At 31.3% G+C, this 23,511-nt stretch overlaps 2 protein-coding genes across 3 annotated transcripts; one reads left to right on the top strand and one right to left on the bottom strand.

The window, feature by feature from the left end:
* Window positions 1–2,208: 2,208 nt before the first annotated feature.
* LOC107642441 (RING/U-box superfamily protein) lies at window positions 2,209–7,108 on the bottom strand. Of its 2 annotated transcripts, none has more exons than XM_016345800.3 (6): window positions 6,522–7,108; window positions 4,586–5,587; window positions 4,093–4,287; window positions 3,857–4,008; window positions 3,595–3,705; window positions 2,209–3,184 (listed from the first exon to the last, which is right to left on the bottom strand). In XM_016345800.3, exons 1-6 carry the CDS (start codon window positions 6,678–6,680, stop codon window positions 3,124–3,126), a joined length of 1,680 nt encoding a protein of 559 aa, XP_016201286.1. In that variant the 5' UTR covers window positions 6,681–7,108; the 3' UTR covers window positions 2,209–3,123. The 2 variants fall into 2 exon arrangements, with proteins under 2 accessions (XP_016201286.1, XP_016201287.1); XM_016345801.3 differs by having other exon boundaries at window positions 3,857–3,987.
* Window positions 7,109–13,990: 6,882 nt separating this feature from the next.
* On the top strand, window positions 13,991–16,226 carry LOC107642439 (6,7,8-trihydroxycoumarin synthase-like). The gene is made up of 2 exons (XM_016345796.3): window positions 13,991–14,944; window positions 15,343–16,226. The coding sequence occupies exons 1-2, from the start codon at window positions 14,021–14,023 to the stop codon at window positions 15,946–15,948; spliced, it is 1,530 nt and encodes a 509-aa protein (XP_016201282.1). The 5' UTR covers window positions 13,991–14,020; the 3' UTR covers window positions 15,949–16,226.
* Window positions 16,227–23,511: the final 7,285 nt, after the last annotated feature.

Raw genomic sequence — 23,511 nt, 5'->3', positions numbered from 1 at the left:
TGATTGATGGTAACCTTTTTAAATTTTTTCAATGAATTTCAGGTGGAGTCAGTCCTATCGGAGCTCAGCGTGGTTATCGAAGACCATAGCGATATTTAGGCAGGAAATAGACTACATGGATGAGGTAAATATTTAGGGTTCGTATGATTCCCGTATCCAAACATTAATATTAGAGTTCTAATTTTCTAATAATACGTGGCAGTTTGTGTGGCGGCCGTACGAAGGGTTGATCATACCCGACGAGTTACATGGACACTTTGAGGTGTGTGACATCGTTGTTCTGTTAGTGTCGTTCGAGTGTGTTGAATGGCACCATGCGAACCAAGTGATGCGTCAATTTGGGTATGCACAACCCCCTCCGCCAGTAGCAAGAGACGTTCCATCGAGAGAATATTGCATCACTCTTCGCGGAATACAGCTTTATGACTGGACAGTTTTACATGGGGGATGGATTGAGGAATGGGGCAACCGTCGGAACACTCAGTTGCAGTATCTGCACCCCCTTCCGACTTAGGACTTTACACTGTCGGCAGAGTACCGAGATTGGTACGTGGGTTCGTACGGACATCTGCTGAGATTGTCGGAGTACGTTCCTCATCATCTATATCAGCCACCAGCCCCATAGTCACCAGCACGACAGCCACCAGCACCTCAGGGCATGATGGGCAAGGGACTGAACTGGTTGGTTCAAAAGAACTGAGCTTGAGTTTATGTTGTTTAGGTTTAATTTTAAGAATTAAGTTAACATAATTTGTAGTTAATCTTATGTAGTCGCACCCACGCACATACATCTTACATTTTGCATAGAACGTCTATGATTCGGACTCGTAAACATTGTAGTCGACTCCTCTAGAGATAGTGTAACTTCTAATTGCTACGACGACAGACTTTTTAGAACTATACTTCATTCCGATCCTGAACTCTCCATCCTCAGGGCTAGCAACACCTACAGAAACCAGATATCATAATTCATTGATCCATCCAAAATATAAAAACACAGAAAACGTATTATTCACTCATCACGTACCTATGTTTGCATATTCCGGAAATTCTAGTGCATTCATAGCGTCAAGATCCAAGTTACGCATAAAAGGGGAGGACGTTCATTGGTTGACTAACTGCGGGATGAACCACTACATTCTCCGCTTCTTTCTCAACTCCCACATCACCATCCTCGTCTTCGTCGCCGGCTTCATAAGTGGCTTTGAAGTCCTCTTCGCTGTCACTATTCATTCCTTCGTACACTGCAGCTCTATCATCCTCTATATCTAAATCATTTTGAATCCCATCTACCTCTACGTTTTCAAACTCAACATACAGCTCAATCTGTGGCTGTCACATCTGAGTCTGCCGATAAATTTGGAACATATTCTGCATACTCGCTTCGTCAATGATCGGCATAATTTCAAACTGTATTATACCACCAAAAACTATAACCGGATTCCAGTACAAAATACTGCTCATTCTCGTCAATATACCGTTCTCCATACTTTGACAGAAATCCTTCTGAAGCTCCATCAACGTCATGGTGCATGGAACCACAAACAAAAATAGATTCTAACACACAAACCTCACTCCTTCATGAGTATTCTGTATAATCTCATTGTTGCGATACACTACCAAGTTTGCGGTACCATCCATTACACTAGCAACACACTTAAAGAACACTCTTCCTCGCAATGAAAATGGTGCCAAGGTTTACCATATATATATATGGGAGCATTCAGCACGCCCCTCCCCCTTTTTGATTCATCAGTCAATGACAGCTTGTCACGTATAACATCCCCCTTGTGCTGACTCAGCACCCCCTCCGGCCCTCCCCCCATGTCCATAACCAAATTCTTTAGCCGTTGAGTTGCAATGGGATAAACTCATAAAGTGAAAATTATGGAACGGTCGGTGAAATTGGATGGCTTTTCACATCTTGAAAACTTAATCCCCCATAACTTCCAAATACTTGAAACCTTACTCCTACAAGCATGTACTTCTGGATCTTATTAATAGGAATTTGACTAAAGTCTTAGAAAATGGGGTAGATGTCTTCCAGCAAAGACTTTCTCCATTCTCAAAACTGAACAATGCACCCCAAAAAAAAAAAATGCTCAAAGAAAATTGATATATCGGGGAAAAGAAAAAACTCAAAAGGAAAACAGACCATAGATCCATAAAAAGGAACTCTAGTTTCTAATAAGTTCCTTAAAACAACTGTTGAAAACAAAATTAAATTAATTATATCTTAAAATAGGTGATTCCCAACATTCGTTTTGTCTATAAAGTTGGGTAAGAGACAATCAGAAAAAATTACTCGTACATGTCTGAATATTTTCCTCATTGGACTTTGAAAACTACATATATATTCTCACTCTCTCTAACACACACACACATACACCTATTAATACATGTTTCTTTTCCTCTTTTTCTCCTTTCATCTTTCCCTCTGAAAAGTGAAAAGGATACCTCACGCATGCACAAATTTTTATTGTTTTCATGCACTTGCTTGGCTTTACTGGTCAAAGACGCCGTTGCTACTATGCAATTTCATCAATGATGAAAAGTGCTCATTTGAATGCTACTCTTTCCCTTTTTTTCATCCTCATTTTGCTGAATTTTGCATATCTAACAACAACAAAAGTGAGCCAAAGTAAAGGTATGTCTCACAGACAAGACTCCTCAAACTCAGCATAATCATCATCTTCAATATGATACAAAAAAAAATGGATGCTACACCATGAGGACCTTTTCTGAAACATGTCCACAAATACCCCATCTCTTCTTTTTTGATTAATCACCTAACCAATATAGGATGGAGCGTCACTGTAGTTTAAAACGGAGCGACACTCCATCCTATGTCGGATAATGAGTCCCGAGTAAGAAGGCGAAAAGTGAGTCGCACAATCATTTCTCGGCAAGGAGTGGCAGGCAGTAGTTCAGTCTATTTCTACCATGGGTTTGGATTGATGTTTATTCAGAAATTGGAGTAAATAATCATTGAAAAACAGTGGCTCAGTGACAATACTTTGATGAAAAGAGGACTGAACTTTCTTTTTGGTCACATAAGGGTATGTGCAATAATTTACTACTCCCATGAGCTCTGAGTGATACTGATTAACAAATTTGCTATTTTTAGTTCTCCATTGGCAGTGTATCTGATACACAAATGTCCCCTCTACATAGTGGGCATACCCTGTTGCATAATGAAAAGAAAAAAAGGAAAAAAAGAAAAGAAAAGAAAAGTTAGAGACACATATTTCCAAGCATCTCTAGCACAAGTAGAGATTTTTATTCATATGAACTGGTAAGATTGTTATTTTATAGAAATTAGTAAGTTTTAATCACAGAGGAAATCCATAACAAGTTTGTCAGAATGCAAATAAACATTTTTATATCAATCACCCATATCCAATTTTTACCAAGTGTTTACTACACAAATTAAGCAATAGAGTTTACCATCAAAGTCCCCCTGAAAAACAAATACAAAACTCACTCGTCTATTTTGTACCACGAATTACATTAAATGTAATAAATAGGCAATTTTCTGAAATTTCAAAGTTGTTAATCATATTATTAACCAGAAGACTATCCCTTTTCACATACCTGTGAATCTCCTTCAACCACTTGTCTATACAAGTTTTATGGAATTCATGGTGACAAGGAAGTACTCGCATGCTGTCTCCATCCTCATACTCCACAAGGCATATATAGCATCTATGAAGGGATAAGCAAGGGGAGAAGAGAAACCATTAGAATAATCCAATAGAATCATGAGATTCATATATGTAAATCATACACAAATCATGAAAATCAAAGCTAAATGTGACCAAAACGATTAATACAACATACAAAAGGAAATACTTACTGCACAGCATCTTCTTGATGTTTGTGGCACTTTGTGTATAATTTCACAGGCAAAGATTCCACGACTTCATTAGGTGCAGGAACAGATCCAATAGAAGACACAGAAGGGCGGGAAGATAGAACAACCGATTGCTGGTGAATTTCATCCAGAACCTAATTAAAATGTGTACAAATATTCAACTTTTATAATTTATAATAAATAGCCACTAGAATAACTAACACCGCGCTAAAAATTACCTCAAATAAGGCTTCAGCTAGCATCACAATTCTTGATATGCTAGCTCTAGCATTGGTATCATCAGTTGAATTCGTATCACGGCTACCGTTTCGGCATGTACAACGACCATTTCTGTGCTGACCAGACAAGACGCATGATCTGTCATGTCCAGACAGATTTTCAAACCGGCTTCCCAACCGCTGAAGAGCACGAACCTAACAATTGTAAATATTGATCATTAACAATGAGAAAGATCAGGGTGTTGAGGAAGAGCTCATTAAAAAGATATTTACATTGAAGCAATCCAAGTCTTAGTGGTCCTTTTTCTTTCCCCTCAGAGTTTTGTAATAAAATTATCATGATAATAATATAATATCAACGTCATTACCGGGTTACAAGCATAACATTGGCTGTGTACACATCCACAATGTTAAGTATATGTTTTTAGCTTGGCAGTATTAATATGTAATCAAACCATCAGATGTTATATGAAATTCAGAAAACTCCACATACCTGGGACCGTATTCTTCTTCTCCGTTCAAGGAAATTAGACCTGTGTTCCAGCAGATCTTGATACCTTGTTTCTCTAGATCGTGAAGTCTCAACATCAAAGTCATGAACACTAAATGAGGAGCTAGAAATTGTAGTTGGAGAATTCACAGCATTTTGACTAGTCCGTGGCACTCTCGTATCTCTCCCCCCCACTTCTCTTCCTCTGTCCCAACTAGCATCTCTTGCTTCCCTCTCCTGTTGCAGAGGGCCAAACGTGAACTCAGATAATGTTGATCGTCGGAGTACTCTATCTCTAAGTCTTCCAACACTTAAAGTTCGGCTGAAGCGTACATTTCGATCGACAGGTTCTCGAGCCCCATTTCGTCTATCAGTATGTCTTGTCTCAACATTTTCTGCCTCTGTATGAATTCTTGGAGAAAACAAGTTCATATCCACCACTTCTCTTGTACCTTCCCCATCTCTAATCACGTCCGCGACAGGAGAAATTGTGGGACTTCTTGCTAAGCTGCCAAAGGAATCCAATGCTGGTGCATTAGATCTAAAATCGGTAGAAGCACCTCCATGATACTGAATAGGCACTCGATCATCAAAAGATGCATTAAGCAATTCTCTACGTTGTTGAGTTTCATTTCTATTAATCAAGCTTCCAGGGTGGCTTGGATGAGGATTAAGCTCATCTTCACTGTTAAATATGGTGAGACTTCCAGAAGAAACAGGACAAGGCCTTGATGAACCAAGACTGGTGGTTCTGCTAAGTCTGAAGCTTATGTTACCAGGAATGAAGCTAAAGCGAGAAAGGAATCTACTTGAAGGATTCAAAGACTGAGTTGAAGAAGCATGATTAGAGCTGCTACCGGTTCTGGATGCTGTGTGATCCCACTCGTCAAGGTCGATGTTAGGAGGCATTTCATCATCATACTTGGCTTTTCTAAAGGATTTTGATTTCACTTCATCCGCAACTATTTCAACTCCACTTCCATTTACTTTGTTCTGATCACAAACCTGAAGCATGAGTTGTAAAATGCAAACAACAGTTAGTACCACAGGACTCTCACCAATCAACCAATCCTATAACTGATACAAAATGGTTATACCGGAAACAACAAAGTCTGTGAAATTTGTTCCATTTAATACCAAATCATTAAGGTTTTTAATTTTAAGCCTAATAGGATATTGAAGCTGGCAACAGAACACACAGGGAAATCAATGTATTATACTTGCTCCCTTGTATAAAAAATGTTGCTTTTTTTTTTTCTTTCTTTCTTTAAATTCACCAATTATGTATCATCTGATTGACTTGTTACATGACTTTCAGCTGTACTAATTAAAAGGCAATAAATACCCACAAAAACTGTTAGTGTCATTGATGAGCTCAAACAACAAGGAAAATTTAGGTAGGCACAATCTACACTCTACACATACCACTTTTTATCATAATGGATAAACAGTGCAATAAATTCATACTAGTAAGCAACCAAGTATAGTGGGAAGAAGTATTAAAATTGACTTTTCTTTGTTTCAAATCAAATAAGAGCATGGAGCACCATTTTATATTTTGACTAAAAAAAACTCTAATTTTTATGAGCAATGAACAAGTCACCATTTCCTCATGCATGTAGTGTACTTGACTCAAATAAATTAAATTATCCGAATGAAAAATCTTGAAAATGACCATACGTTGCAACCTGATGAATTCAGTGATTAGAACTAAGAGAAAAGAAGACTAAAAAGATAATCCTTAACCATTGTGATCCCAGAAACAACCTCTATTTTAATTAACAAAACTAAAACTCAAACTTATCACAAAACTAAGAGAAAAGAAAACTAACAAGATAAAAACGCATTAGAAAAAGAATTGAAAAAAGTGAAAACAGAAGAAAATGAAGAAAAAGAGCAATGGCATTGTGAAAATTGCAGAGTAACAGAGATAGCTTACCTGGTCTTCATGATCACTGTCATGAGATCCAGAAGTTGTTCCCAAACAATAAGATGGGAAGCCTCTATGCCTCTTAGATCGACCTTTCCTGAAACTACCCGAAGAAGAAGACGATGAACTGCAAGCAGAAGAATTGGCTTTACTGCCACTAGACCCCATCTATCTTCTTCCAAACAATGCCTCCAAAAAAAAAATGCTTTTTCAATTACCCAATGAACCAAATAACAAAACCCAGAACTCAAAATCTGTTATTTTTTTGAGATCCAAATTGGTTTCAGATCTACACAGATTGCAAGCTAAACCTGCATTTTGGTTAGAGTGTTGTGTTTTTGTTGCATTGCAGAGTAGTGTGAACAATAATAGTTTCTTAGAATTGAAGAGTGAGTTAGTGAGTGAGTGAAGGAAGATGAGAAAGAGAGAGAAGGGAATGGGTTTCGATTTAGGTGGCGATGAAGTGAGTTAGCTGTGCCAATGAGACAAAGCATCTTGCAGAGAAAACGGGGAAGGAAGCCATTTTTTTTAAGAAAATATTTTTTTTTTCTTTTGTGCGTGGAACGCTGAGAATCATAACAGATACAATTGTTTCTGTTTTTGAAATTGGGAACATTTTTTATTTATAAGAGTTTAACAGTCTAAAATATTTTGTATAGTCACATCTAATTTTGTAGATAATTAATTTTATAATTGATATAAAAATATATAAAATTATTTTATATATATATATTTTTTTACTAAAGATAGAAGACTAGAACCTGCAATTTTTTAATTGAGCTATTACTCATTGGCTAAAATTATTTTATATTAATAATATATCAAAATACAATTTTATTTATAATATTAATATTATTCTAAAAGTATATGATTTTTTTATAAAATAACGACTTGTTTGGATGAGTTTCTAAAAAAATATTTTTTTTAGTTATTTTTTTTAAAAGGTCTTATGCAAAAATAAAAGTAATTTTATGTTTGGATATCTCATGTAAAAAGATTTTTTTAGTTATCAATTATGTTTGTGTATAACAATATAAAAGTACTTTTTTGTTTATTTATTATATAAAAAATATCTTTTTTTAAGAAAAAATATCTTTTAAAAAAGATGTAAATTATACCTTCTCAAAAAAAAAATTTTATTTTTTTAATACTTTTACTTTTATTATTAGAAATTTGTCAAACATATTAAAAAATAAAAAAAATAATTAAAAAATTTTTTATTACAATAATAACGCCCGAACAATCAATAAATCGAGTATAAAAAAAATGTTTGCTAGTAAATATGACAAAGTTTAATCTTTTTAAAACTGTTTAGTGGGCATATTAGTTATTAGCGTGCCACGTTTTTGGGATTCAAAATTTGGGTTTGGTCGTACGGTCAAATCACATTCAATTTGTCATGGAGATGGGGGCAGGTGGAGCTGGACCCTGTCTTCTCTGTTTTTTATGAACAGTTGAACTGAAGGATTTGTGTTATATACATCACTTTCTTTCACAGTTTTTATTTTACCTTTTTTTACTTACTTCTTTTGGTAAAAAGGACACAAAAGGTTATGTGGAAGTTGGATTTGTGTTAGGACGTATTATTTGCTCAAGACTCAAGAGAAAGTAAAACACAACATAATTAATAACGAAAATATTTAGTAATTAAAGAAAATCAGTCAAAAATAGCCATAATTTATTTTATTAGTATTCATTATTTGTTGTAATAATTAATTAATACTAAATAAGATAAGTTCTGACAGTTTTTTTGTCTACCTAACATTACTCAATTAATAATAACAATGATAACATCATAAACAAAGAAGAAAAACTATAGAGTTTAAAATTGTTTTGGCATATTTTTTTTGTAAAAAAAAATATTATTCTTCCCAAGATTATATTATGGTTTGTTTTGAGAATATTTGGGATTTTGAAGGCAACTAATAATTTATAATCTATGATGGATGGACAATGATATGGACACGAGATACGATACGATACAGGATATTCGAATACAAAAATTTTAAAATCTTATAAGACATGGGAACACGGCATATATATAAAATATAAAATAATTTTTTAACTGTTTTTAATGTCTTTTTTTAACTATATACAAGTATTTAAAATATTTTTTATTTTAATAAATAATAATATATATTATTTCTAAACTCATTTCAAGAATACTTGTTAAGAATAAGGTTAGACACGCTGACACATAATGGTATTTAGGTGTGTCCAAGTACACGGTAGACACGCGTGTCGGACAAGTATCGATAAGTGTCATATCCAAAGTGTGTCCGACATACGGACACGACAACTCAACGAAATATCTGTGTTTCATAGTTCATAATTGAATAAGGAAAAGTGCCAAATTAATGTTGTATTAAATTCAGTCTATCCATACCATTATCATACACCTTTATTTATATATATATTCTGTCTACATCATTTTTCAGTCCGACAAATTAATGATTAATTTATTGTAAATCTAAATTTTATTTAAAGATTGTCGTTGACAAATAAATTACTATAGGTATAAAGCAAAATTTAAACTTCTCATACTTAAATAAATAAGTAAACTGAGCACTCAAATAATCCAAATTAATTACTATAGATCTTATTAAAACTTATTTGTAAGCTACTAATTTAGTATTGTTAATCCTTTTTGTTAGCCTCAAACAGTGGATAAAGATCAGATTCACGTGGTAGTCAATTAGCTAAAGGAATTTAAAATTTCTTTTTCCTGCCAAAGAAAATTAAAGAAGAGATACCTTTTGTAAGAGTTGAACTAATTTATTCATAAACACTACATTTTGCTTCAAATTAAAGCTTTTCTGTGACCATAAATGTAATGTTGGCTACATGATCCGTAGGGCCCAAAATAATCTCTTCAAGTTAATACTGAAAACATGCACCTGCTCTGGTTCAGAGTTAGTGTTGAAAATGTGCAAATGATATATATAATATAGGATTGATTAATTAAATAAAATAACTACTAGAAAAGATTACGAAAGTCTTTCTTTTTTCCTTAGAAAAAATTAAATGATCTTTTTGGCTAACAAGGGTGGTGCTAATAAGTTTGTGATTAGGTTAAAGAACAAGCAAGTGTATCCGATTTGATATGCTACAAAACTTTTAAGTTGTCTGTTGTTGGCAAAGGACCTAGCAATTACAATTAAGATTGCTGAAAAGAAAAAGGAACAGGCAATTTTTAAAAGGATTTCATGTCTAATGTCTTTCTATACTAGACATTGCATGAAAGAATTTAGTTGTTTATTCTACATGTGTTTGATGATATAATTCAGAGTCACTATTTGCTTAGTAATTAGTTGTGTAATGTGTACATGGAGAATGATGGTATTAAATAAATAAGTATCAATATATAAACACTTTTGGTTTTAAGAAGAGGTGGTCAAATTGAAAACAAGTTTTTTTTTTTCGGTCTTAATGAGTCAAAAATCTAATAAATGTCACGGATTACGTGACGAGCTCTAAAAAAAAATCGTTATTTTTTACTAAAATTTCACTTTTTATCGTAGTATAGTATTTATTCTTTTTTTTTCTTAGTTTTTTTTCTTTTTTTTTTTTTGTATTTGCAAAGAAAGAGAGTTTAGAGACTTAGCACAAATGAGAAATTATGTAGAGTTGTAGAGTTCATATTTTTTTGTCCATTTTAACAAAGTGAAGTAAAAATGTAAAGAGATGCGTAAATGATTTTTACCTTATTTATTTGCTCTGACAATGCTGAAACGTTAAAGGGATCTTATTTTATGCTCATTAAATGCGGTAATCGATGTAGTATTAGAATGTATTTGGTTGTTGTTAAAATTTGAGTTAAGTAAATCGTCCTGAGATATGGGTTGAAAATCAAAATCGTCTCCGACCTTTTTTTGTTATTAAAATCATCCTCAATATTATAAAACGTTATAAAATCGTTCTTTTCTATTTTTTTGATCAAATTACCTTTAACTATTAATAAAAATAATATTAAAAAAAAAAAAAAAACCCCAACCCCACCCACACCCAGCATCTTTTCGTCTCTCCCTCCTACCCAAATCCATCCCCAATTCCATCATCATCAGTTTCCAGTTTTCACTCCCTCACCCCCTCACTCCACTGCCGCCGCCCCTGTGTCCAACCCACGCGCCTTCCCTACGTCCAACCCGCCGCTACCCTTCGTTCTTCTTATTTTTTATTTTTCTTTTTTTAATTTTTGAAGAACATATACATGATTGATGATTATTGAACTTCTGCTTCTTCTTCTGCATCTTCTTTTGTTCTGCTTGAACTTCTGCTTCTGAAATTGTAACTTAATGATTATTGAACTTTTGGATCTGAAAACCGAAATTGTAGTTGATGATTATTGAATTATTATTTATTGAAATTGATGTAATTATTGAAATTGTTATGCTTCTTCTGCTTCTGATTTTTTTGTTGATTTATTTTGTTTTGTGAATGTTGCTATGAATTTGTTTTGTTATAAGTAATGAATAGCTATGGTGGCAATGGTGATTGGGTGAGGAAGAGGGAGGAGGTGGAAGGAGATTGGGTGAGTGAGGGAGTGGGGTGAGGGGGTGAGGGGTGGAGGGTGAGGGAGTGGGTTGAGGGAGTTACAGGAGGGGAGGGGGGGATTTGTTTTAATTTTTTAATATTATTTTTAATTATTTTTATTAATAATGAAAAGTAATATAGTAAAAAAAATAAAATTAAAATGAAAAAGGACGATTTTATAACGTTTTGTAACGTTAAAGATGATTTTAATAACAAAAAAAGGTCGGAGACAATTTTAATTTTCATCCCAAACCTTAGGATAACCCTTCAAATTTTGAATGAATTTTAATTAGTATCTTATTTCTCATGCATGGTTTGAATATAATACTTGATTACACAAAAAAAAGTTGAATTATATATTAACGACATACATAATCATAATTACTTATTTTAATTTATAATGTTTAAAATTTATGTGAAAAATAAATTTCTCTTCTTTGAACTCCTTGTTCTTTGAATACTTTGTTAATATTCTTCTCTATTTTTATTTTCTTTTTGATCAGGTATATTCTTCTCTAATTAAAATCTTTGAACCCCAAAAATTTTTATAAAAACTAAAAAGTCAAAATCTTTTTGCTCCAAACAAAATGGGCCTTTGCTCCCACTAAAGTAGACTTTTCACCTCCAATCAAATAATGTATTTTTTTTAATAAATTGATCATTCATCTATGGAATTAGGACATACTGTGAACTAAAAAAAATAATGCACTTCACTGTCCAAAAAAATAATTGGTGTACTTAGATATCACTGGAATGTTTTATCGCCATGTTTGTGTAATTTCGAACAAATAGGTTACTCCCGTCCAAACAAAAATAATAAAAAAAACTACTCTTAAACATTACATTCTAAGAGTAACAACATATATTTTATTTGCAGAAATTCAATCAGGTGGGATGGAGTTACTAATTCGATTTGCAGCTGGTAGAGTTTTTGTGCGGATTGAATAAGATGCAGATTGAACTCCAATCTTATCCAATTTTATTTGTACTCTATATATGTATATGTTATATACTTATATAAAAATATGATGAAAATTCAGGTGTAGTCGACTTTACATGAGGTTGATAACTGAGAGTTATTAGATGATTTGACTGATTTGACTAAATTTTCATTTAACGGCTCTCAACTATCAATTTCATGTGAAGTCGACTGCACCTGAATTCTTACCTAAAAATATATTTCAAATGATGTTGAAGTAAAGACCTATCACTAAATACAAAAGATTCTTAGCCACTAAAAAAATATCATTAATTGATAATTTAATATTTGTTTTAACATAAAAATAAATTTTATTTTAAATTATCATCAAATTATATAATAATATTGTATCTTTTTGGTAATTTGCGGATAGAATTGAATACCCACGAGTTAGGAACAGATAGAGTTAGATTGGAATATTCTCAACTTGCGAATGGAATATAATTGAATTTATATAAAAATTTCAACCCACAAATAAAATTAGAGTTAGTTCCAAACCCTATCCTACTCTAACCATTACCATCCCTAATACACCTTCCTAAATTTTGTATATAAATTTTTTAGCCTTTTCCACCGTTTTTTTCTTCAAGAATCAACACTAAAGATAAGTTACTATAAAATATAGAAGACAAAACAATCCTTATATATATAGAGGCATCCAGACATATCTTTTTCCATTAGTAATTATTTTTTCACAGGATTTTATTAATATTTTTTTTAAATGAAGTCGCAAGTCACAACTTATACAAAACAGATATTGTTTTGTTAAATAATTTTGGGAGAGTTTACTTCGGTTATACTTTTTGGTCTTTATAATCTTTTTTTAGTAATTTTTTTTTTAACTTTTTATTGTACAAGGCAATATAGCTCTTCCGTTTTAGAAGTCAATCATTACTACTTACTTCGTTATAAAAATAATAAGAGAAGGAAAATATGAATAAGACACGTAATGTGTACTACAATGTAACCAAAGGTAGTAATAAATTATTCCTAGACAATATTTTTTTCAACAAATAATCAACATCAAAATATCTCCAAAACTAATTAAGTAACCAAATTGACAACGGAAAATAAAATACGACAATGTAATGTTGCATTTTGGTCTTATATATTTAGTTTCTCTATTAAAATTTTTTAAATCCTTTACTCTTGATAACTAAGCACTAATAACTACAAATATATATTATAAAATTAGATTTGTTAGTTAAACAATGACTTTTATAAATAATATAAATAATGGACTCTAGAATTGACTTAATAAAATAAAAAAATATCTCATTTTTAAATTATTTTTTAAACCTTAACATGATAACTATCTGCACACTTAGTGAATTGAACATTCAGCTATTGTTAACTGTGCATGAATAAATCGAATCAAAAGAAATAATCATTCAATTAAAAATAATAAAGATAATCACCTACGTACCTATTGAATTGAACATCTAATATATTCATTATTTATATTATCCATGAAGCGGCACCTCTGATCTGAGGAGACAAGAAAGCGTGCGTATTTTTTGGTACCTTGTATAGGCTGAGATAATAGATTAATAATGAATTCCAACAGATAATATGTACTGTTGTGGATCTAGTATAGATTCAACAAAAGGTAACTTGTCAAAATGAGTATGAATCCACTTGTCAAATGTAAGAGTAGAGTCACACAGAAGTTGCATACTCTTCAATTGCTACACATATATAAATTGTAACAACTCTTTGGACTTGGAATTGTCTTCTTATTCAAAACATTTGGTCTTATATCATCTCTTGCTAGTACATTAATTTAATATAAACTTTTAATTCTCTGCTGATTGACCAGAATATACAACATAAAAAATATATACTGCATTTCCCTTTGGACTATGAATTTTCTTCGGCTGCTTCACATCATATCAAATATCATACCTACAAAAAAAATAACCGACTTTCAGTTATCAAAATTTCACGAAATTTAACTCTATATATATCTATAACTAATTAGTCACCCTTAGCTTGCATGGGCTTCTTCAATTTCTTCCACACAATGTTTTCATTTCTGTATTATCTGCTTCTTCTTGCAATTCCTCTAATGGCAGCAGTGATGTTTCATCACTTAAAGAAACAACAACACAGAAGAACCACTCTACCACCAGGTCCTAAACCACTTCCCATAATCGGAAACCTCCACCAACTCGACAGCTCCAACCTCAATGTCCAACTATGGAACCTCTCAAAGATCTACGGCTCCATATTCTCCCTTCAAATAGGTTTCAAACCAGCCATAGTCATCTCCTCACCGAAACTCGCAAAGGAGGTCCTCAAAGACCACGATCTCGACGTTTCAAGCAGACCTCCCTCGCTCGGAACCACTAGACTCTCTTACAACGGTTTCGATTTGATTTTCTCTCCATACAGCGAGTACTGGAGAGAAATCAGGAAGATCTGCGTCGTTCATTTCTTCAGCTCCAAGCGAATCTCTGGATTCTACCACATCAGAAAATCCGAAGTGGAAAGAATGTTAGGCAAGATATCAGAGCACGTGAGTTCTTCGAAAACGACGAATCTGAGTGAGATATTGATGTCCGTTTCGAGTTCTATAGTATGCAGGATTGCGTTCGGAAGAAGATACGACGACGAAGGAGCGGAGAGGAGTAGGTTCCACGGGTTGCTGAATGAGATCCAAGCTATATTTCTTGCTTTCTTTGTTTCGGATTATATTCCTTTCATGGGTTGGGTTGATAGGGTAAGTGGCTTGCTTGATCGTGTTGAAAAGACTTTTAAGGAGTTGGATGAATTTCTGGAAGGAGTAATTGAAGAACACGAAGAAGATCATAATAATGGAAAGAAAGGGGAGGACATAGTTGACGTCTTGCTTGAGCTTAAGAAGCAGGGTAACTTGTCCATAGATATCACCAATGATCATATCAAAGCTATTACCATGGTCAGTCACTCATTGTTAATATTGTTGACTATGCTACGTGTACACTAAAATCAGCCACCAAAATCAGCTACCAGTATAAAAGACATGTTAAAGTACAAATACACATTCAAAAAAGAGGAGTGCTAGAGAGCCAGCAACTTTTGTGTTTTGTAACCATCAATTGGTTATTAATAGTCTTTTTAATTGTGTGAGAATACATCCAATGGTGGGAAATCACTCACTTTTCTTTTGATGGTTAGTACTGGCCACAAAACACAAAAGTTGCTGGTCCCCTAGACTTTTCCTTAAAAAAATTAAACCATACATATTTTATATACAAATATATTAGTGACTGATTTTGGTGTACGAATAGCATTTTTGTAATAATACTATTAATTGAAATTCAATGATAATTGCAGAACATGCTTGTAGCAGCATCAGATACAACTGCAGCCACAACAACTTGGATAATGACAGCATTGATGAAGAATCCAAGAGTGATGAAGAAAGCTCAAGAAGAAATTCGAAGTTTATACGGCAGGAAACAGTTCATAGAAGATGAAGATATTGAAAAGCTTGTTTATCTGAAAGCAGTGATCAAAGAAACATTAAGATATTATGCACCTGCACCATTGGTACCAAGAGAATTCAACAAAAAGAGCAGAATAGCAGGGTATGAAATTGAAGCCAAGACTATAGTATACGTAAATGTGTTTGCCATCCATAGAGACCCTGAAACTTGGAAGGATCCAGAAGTATTTGATCCCGAGAGATTCATAGACAGCAATATCAATTTCACTGGACAAGATTTCGAGCTGATTCCATTTGGTGCCGGACGAAGAATCTGCCCAGGGATACCGCTGGGATCTGCATCCGTAGAGCTTATAACGGCGAACCTCCTTAATTCATTTGATTGGGAAATGCCTCAAGGGATGAAGAGAGAAGACATAGATTCTGAAGGACTTCCGGGACTTGCTAGGCACAAGAAAAATCATCTTTGCTTGCTTGCCAAGAACCATATTTGAATAAAAGCAAAGGTGTTGAAGAAATTATCAACCTGATCATGCTTAACTGCAATGAGCGGAGAGATGTGGATTTTTTTTGTTGATAGCTATGTCGGAGATAATTTGGGATTGTCTTGTGTTATTTTGATTTTTCTGTTGTCTAGTGATTTGTTGTCTAGTTTTATTTGCTCTACTTTAGTGTGTTGAGTTCCTTTGTTTAAAAAAAAAAAGAGAATATAGACATAAATATTAGTGTTTTTGTTTTTTGTTTGATAATAAATTTTAACAAATTATAAAAATTTAATTTATTCTTTTTTTCATATAAAAAATTCAAGAAAATAAATATAATAATAAAAAATATAATTATGAAAAATTGATAAGAATAATGAAAAAAATAAGTTGTATTGCTTGTTAGTGTCTTAATGTCCTTATCAAGAAGAATACAAAATACACTAATTCAGTATCTTTTGATACAATATTTTTATTTATGTCTCTATTAAATATAATTTTGTGTTTCTAAATCCTTATCTCTATGTCTCGTTTCTGTAAATAAATACAATTCAATATACTAAAATTATTTTGTAACTTCAAAAAACATACTATTTATCTTGATTATTGAAAAATATATAAAAAAAAATTTACAAAATTAGACTCTCTTAATTATGATTACGAATTTAAGGGCAATTTACAAAAATAAAATATTTGGCTTCTAAAATTACAGAAATACAACTTTTGCAATTGGATACGAAAATACAACTTTTTACAAATTTATGTAAATCATGGAAGGGGTCCCACGGATTTGAAATACACGTAAACAGCTAGAGGGTTCCACGGTTTACGTTGATGAAGCATCTGGGAAGAAACCGTGGTTGAGATTCCATTGTGAGAATGCAAAACATGCATAAACATGCAAAACACGCACCGAGTTCTACTATATATACCAAGTAAATATTTAAACTATTAGTCTCTAAAATTTGAGTTAGGTAATTTAGTATTTTTAATGATGATGTTTAGGATAAAATAAATTTTTATGATACTTATATAAAATTTTAAAGTTAAAAAATAAAAGAGTTTATTTATTATATTTATGTTTATTATGAATTTTTTATTTCAAAATTATTTTATTTTTAAATATTATATAAAATTTTAAAGAATTTGAAAAAATAAATTATTCTTTGTTATAAACACGTTTATTATAATTTTTTTAAGTTTTAAAAGTTATTTTATCAAACATAATTATGGTACTTGTGCTTATTAAAAGTCATTTTTAATTTAATTTTACTAAATGCAAGTACTGCAGCTTTTAGAAAGCTGTCTAGACAGCTTTCATAAGTTAATTACAAAAAATAAAAACTTTATCAAATCAAGCCTAAATGGTTATTGACATGACCAGATCTTTGAAATGTTTGTCCCTAATGATATTGTAGACTTGCAACTTCTCTTGAGACTTATTTTTCTCTTTTATTTTGAATTTATCCTTTTTAAGTCACCAAAAAAAAATTATTAACAAATATATGAAATTATATATCATCCAAATAATAAGGTTTAAAATTTTAAAAATTTAAATTATATTTATTTAAATTTTAAATATTTTAGGGTAAAATATGTTATTATTAATAAAAATTTGAGAGTATTATTTAATAAATATATATATATAAATATACGTATTAAAAATTTAAAATATTATTTGAATATATGTACTAAAAATTTGAATGAGTTACTTAAATTAAAAAATTAAAATTTAAATAGAATATAATTCTATTTAATTCAAATTATATTAGATTAAATCAAAATAGTTTGAAAAATAAATTTAAATTAGCACTGTATAAATCAATATTTGCATAAAATTGAATTAGATTGAAAAGTATAAATCAAATTAATATTTTTCAAATCGTTTAAAATTATATCATTTTTATAATTTGAATAAATTTAAAATGTACTACAAAATATAGTCTTATTTCGTTGACAATACAAATGATAGATGTAAATATATCCATTCATTCTAGGTTGGTATATATAGTGAAACTCGTATATAAGTCGTTGGACTCCTTTCACGGCATGCATGTTTTGCATCCTCACAACGTAAATCGTGGAACTCTTTCAGCAGTTTACGTGTATTTCAAATCTGTGGGATCTCTTCCACGATTTACATAAATTTATAAAAAATTGCATTTTCGTATTCAAATTGCAAAAGTTACATTTTTATAATTTTAAAAGCTAAATATTTTATTTTTATAAATTGCCCCAAATTTAAATATACTTTTGCGATTTCATCTCTCTTTTTTAATGGTTTAACATAAATAGTCTTAGGTTAAAAAATTTGAAAATTTTCTAACGCTATCATGTTTTTGTTTCAAATGCCTAAACATTAACATCCCTATGTTGTTTACCATTTGCTTAAAGAAATTAAAGATATTTTCGTAAAGATATAATTTACTTAATAGTTGTTTATTTTTACTTTTAAATGAATCATTTTCGCTCTCAAAAAAAAAAATTCTTTGTTCAAAGAAATGGTTTTGTTAAAAATTTAACTCAAAGATATCATTGTCTTTTTATTGTTTGAATTTTTCCTTGTGACTTACATGGCTGAAATTGATTGATGGTCGAACTTTCATCTTCTGTATCAAATCACAGAGCATCTGTATTCCTACCATGATTACATTCGACTTCGATTGGTTTGTAAGGAATGGAACTCTAAACTTTCAAGCATTTCAAATCATAAAAAAAATCCGTGGCTGTTGTTACCTGGCACTACTCATGACTCTTGTTTGAGCCATATTCTTGAAAAGGAGTAGATCTACCATGTTATGTTCCCCGATATTGATATTAATGACAACTTAATTTATGGTTGTGGCTATAGATGGTTGATTACTGTTGTGATATCCGAGGGAGCAATACGAATGTTGAATCCTTTTACTAAATCTCATCTTAATCTTCCTCCAATTTCAACTTTTCCAAATGTGGTTCGTATTAATTATAAAAAAATTGTGATATCCTCCCCTCTTGATAATGACGATTTCATGGCAGTGGCTATATATGAAGAGTGCGGCAAGTTGGCTGTTTGTAAACTAAATGACAAGAAATGGACAAATATTTCAACTGAATAGATATCGACATTGTTTCAAGATGTCATATTTTTTCAAGAGATGATATACGCCGTAGACTCTGATATAAATCTGTATGAGTTTGATAAGAAGGTCATTATGGACGAATTAGGGAAGAAGCCCCGGCCTCAACTAGTGCCGCTACTATCCTCCATTGGAGGAATATGTGAACCCCCACCTCCTGCAAAATTGGCCAAGCACTATAATTGCAGCATGAACAAGTATGTGATTGGTTGTGTTGACGGCAGTTTGTTAATGATAGTTACACATGATGATTGGGCTATGAAAATACTACACATCTGCAATAAATTTGATGTGTTCAAGTTGAACAAGAATTCAAAAGAATGGTCAAGAATACATAATTTAGAGGATTATGCAGTAATGATTGGATATAATTTATCTGTTCAAATGTTTCCTCACAATTTCCCATATTGTAAGGCAAATCATATATACTACACAGACAACTAAGTGGAGTTGCACATTCCTGGCAAACCTAGCCTGCAAGATATGGGCATCTTAAACTTGGAAGATACAAAGATCAATAAAATATTACCAAATGTGGAATGGGTGTGTCTTCCAACTTGGTTGTTACCCTAACGAAGAACTCCTTTATTTATTTACTTACTATCTATTAGAGTTTTTTAGTGTTTTTTCTTGCACTTTATAAAAGTTATTTCTTAGTCTTCTACTTCATAGGATTTAGTTAAAAGTAGTTAAAATAGAAAGTTTATATTTGTGTGTTTATTTATAAATTTATATATTATTTATTATAATTCAATTATTCCAAGTAAACTATGATTGAATTATCTTAAATTATTTGGTATAATCTTAAACCTCAAGTAAACTTGCACTTTAAGTATTCCAGACCTTAAATAATTTTGAATCTGAAAACAAATTTAGACTTTAGATAATCTTAGACTGAAAATAAACTTAGCGTTTAAATAGACTTAAAATTTAAGTAAACTTAGACATCAAGTATAAGGTAACTTGATGACCACTAAGGATGAGTTTGGTAAAACTTTTTCAAGAGGTGCTTGTACTTTTAAAAAGCACAAGCACCTCATTTTGCGTTTGGTAAATTAAAAAGTCTAAGTGCTTGTGCTTGCGGCTTTTAAAAGTTAAGGGTGCTTTTGAAAGTACCTAAGGAAGAGCTTTTCAAAGCTGGTTTGTGCTTATCAAATTTTATTTATTTTTCTACACATATTTTCTGCTATTATATTGCCATTGAAATCCTCATATATTTTTAACTTCTCATCTTAACCTTCACAAATTCTAACACTGTCTTCATATATTTTTTATTTTTTAATCTAATCTTCACAAATTTCAACACAAATATATCTCTATTACATATTAAGTATGAACTTAAAATTTTTCTTGCATGAACATTAGTCAAAATTATATATATATATATATATATATAATCATAAGGGTAGTTTATTTGAGATATGTGTCTCATTTTTTGTGATCTGTAAAGGTGAGCCAATATATAGGTGGGTAATGGACGTATCCAATACTAACATTGGATTACATACAAATTTTATTATTAGCTAATGATAACTCTATTTATATTAGTACAATCAAGTAAATATTTAAACCAATAGTCTCTAAAATTCGAGTTAGATAATTTAGTATTTTTAATGATGATGTTTGGGATAAAATAAAATTTTATGATACTTATATAAAATTTTGAAATTAAAAAATAAAAGAGTTTATTTATTATATTTATGTTTATTATGAATTTTTTATTTTAAAGAATTTGAAAAAATAAATTATTCTTCGTTATAAACATGTTTATTATAATTTTTTAAGTTTTAAAAATTGTTTTACCAAACACAATTGTGGTGTTTGTACTTATTAAAAGTCATTTTTAATTTGATTTTACCAAATGCAAGTGCTACAACTTTTAAAAAGCTGTCTTTTAAAAGACAGCTTTCATAAACTACTTTAAAAAAGTAAAAGCTTTACTAAACCAAGCCTAAGTCTAACTCATTCTTATTTTCTTCAACCATGATTTATTTTAGAACAATGCTAGAGAACCAAAAGGGTATTAGCCAAAAACCAGCCAAATATATTTGGGTGAATCTCAAAATCTCTACGAGTTAATATATATGGATGTTTCTTCTGCTAAGTATCAGAATGTTTCTTTTTCATACTAAACAGATGTTTTTTTATATATTTTTCAAATTTTTTTAAATTTTATAGATATTTAATTATTTTTGCTAAAATATAAATGGGTATTTCTTTTGTTAAGTATTAGGATTTTTTTTTCATATTAAATGGATATTTTTTTTTATATTTCTGTAATTGTGTAGTTTGCGGTCTCTTTAATCATCAAAACGGTACCTAATATCCCAAAACGCAGAGAGCAACATCTGCAACAAACTCCTAATTACAAACGTGTATTAAATACAAAATAAGAACTCCATCATTCACCATCCTTCTCACTAGCATCATAGCACCATCCACCTTCTTAACCTTACACGTGCCCATCTTCTTCAAAACTCCGGCAGCGACAGCCACGTCTCCAGCGTAACAGTGTGCAACGAGGAAGTAGTTGTGTCCCGTCAGATCCAGATTCACGTCAAGCGTGGACATGAAATCCACCACGCACCGCGCGTGGTCTATGGCTTTCTAGCGCGTTAGGATGTTTAGAACGAGGTAGAAGGTGGTCGCATTGGGGCAGCAGCCTCCGGCGTCGGTACGGCACTTGGAGCGCGTTATCGACGCGCTGGAGCTTACAGAGGCGCGTAATGAGGGAATCGAACGCGTTCTTGCGAGCGACGCCGCGGTTGAGGGTAGATAGGGTTTGAAGGAGGTGGTTGAGGAGGAAAGAGGAGAAGGTTTCGTCAGTGGAGAGGCAGAGAGGGCCTGACAGTGAGAGAGAGGTCTGTGTGTGTGATTGTTGGAGGTAGGTAGGTTAATGTGAGAGAAAAGAGGGAGGTTTTTATAGATTTACTTAATTAAATTTAAATTTTTTAAATTTTAAATTTAAAAAATTTAAAATTAATTATTTATATAAATTAATGTGATTTTGTTTAGTTTTTAGCTGGTAATTATTTTATACATACATTATCTTTTACCTTATCTATTAAACTCTTTTCAACATTGACTATTGACTACTTTTGACTCTGATTATTAAATTTTTTTCTTGACTTCGACTCTTGAGATATTTTTTATTGTCTTTAACTCCGGCCATTTATACCAAATTTTTTACACAATAATAGTCTTTTGAGTAAAGTATCGTTTTGGTTCCAACGTTTAGGGTAAGTCTTATTTGTATCTCTAACGTTTAAATCGTTTTATTTATATCACTAATGTTTATAAAAGTGATTCAATGTTATCCTGCCGTCAATTACACATCATGTGCTTTAGTTAGAGTTCTGAAAATCTCTTCTTGAAGTTAGAATATAAATGTTTGGGTCAGAATTGATGATCCACTCAGGATAGTAACTCATTAAAAATTAAAACTAATCAATGCAATATTTACATAATTCACTTTTTTAGAGACATAATTGAACATAAACACAAATTTTGGATACAATATTAAAATCGAACATATACAAGTGAGACCTAATTGAGAATAAATACATCCAAGTGAGAATAATTAAAAATACAATATAATATATTAGTATAATTGACGACAGGATAACATTGAATCAATTTATAAAATGTTAGGAATACAAATAGGACGATTTAAATGTTAGAGACACAAATAAAACTTACCTTAAACGTAAGGGATAAAAACGATACTTTACTCTAATTTTTTAATAATCACCAAATAAAAAAAAAAAAGAAAAAAAATTCGTACACAAGTTAGATATCCTAATCTTTTGATATTATAGAATCTCCCTTTATAGTGAAAAGCATATATAACACATTTAGTAAAATCGAACATCAATAAACATATGATTAAAGAATTTCTATTATATTACTATTACTATTACTGTTTCTAAAACTTAAAACAAAAAATCATTTATTAAGAGATAAAAACTTAACTAATTTTATATTTATTATTAGAATTTAACTAACATGGGACTTCATGATAAAGTTATAAATTAAAAAAACGTTTATAGAAAATGATATAAAATTTAAATTCTAAATATATTTGTTGTACATTTATTAAAATAAAATATTTCAAACTTTCTATTACTAATAACTTTAATTTGTTAAATTGTGTCTTTAAGATATAGATTAGCTAAATTTTTATTATTATTACACGCATTTAGTAATAATAATAAAAAAAAGAGAAAATGACAAATAGGTTTTTGCGGACATTTTTGTTTCTGACCATTGAAAAATACTTTTAAGTCCCTAACCTTCACAAAACTTGAACGGACGTCCAAATGCCTCCGTCAGGGACTGATCCGTCCAAATTTTGTGAATATCAGGGACTTAAAAGTATTTTTCAATTGTCAGAAACGAAAATGTCTGCGAAACAAAAGGTTAAGGATCTATTTGTCATTTTCTCTAAAAAAAATAG

This window comes from Arachis ipaensis, chromosome B5 (assembly GCF_059453495.1).
Source record: "Arachis ipaensis isolate K30076 ecotype BB chromosome B5, ASM5945349v1, whole genome shotgun sequence".
Classification (NCBI taxonomy): Eukaryota; Viridiplantae; Streptophyta; class Magnoliopsida; order Fabales; family Fabaceae; genus Arachis; species Arachis ipaensis.
The sequence above is the reverse complement of the archived record's forward strand: the minus strand, read 5'-3'. Positions and strand labels throughout refer to the sequence as shown.

Coding starts and splice junctions, on each gene's coding strand:
- LOC107642441 (XM_016345800.3), bottom strand. CDS start 6,680: ATGGGGTCTAGTGGCAGTAAAGCCAATTCTTCTGCTTGCAGTTCATCG. Junction 4,288..4,585: donor GAAGAAGAATACGGTCCCAG/GTATGTGGAGTT, acceptor TACAATTGTTAG/GTTCGTGCTCTTCAGCGGTT. Junction 4,009..4,092: donor TAGCTGAAGCCTTATTTGAG/GTAATTTTTAGC, acceptor CATTTTAATTAG/GTTCTGGATGAAATTCACCA.
- LOC107642439 (XM_016345796.3), top strand. CDS start 14,021: ATGGGCTTCTTCAATTTCTTCCACACAATGTTTTCATTTCTGTATTAT. Junction 14,945..15,342: donor ATATCAAAGCTATTACCATG/GTCAGTCACTCA, acceptor TGATAATTGCAG/AACATGCTTGTAGCAGCATC.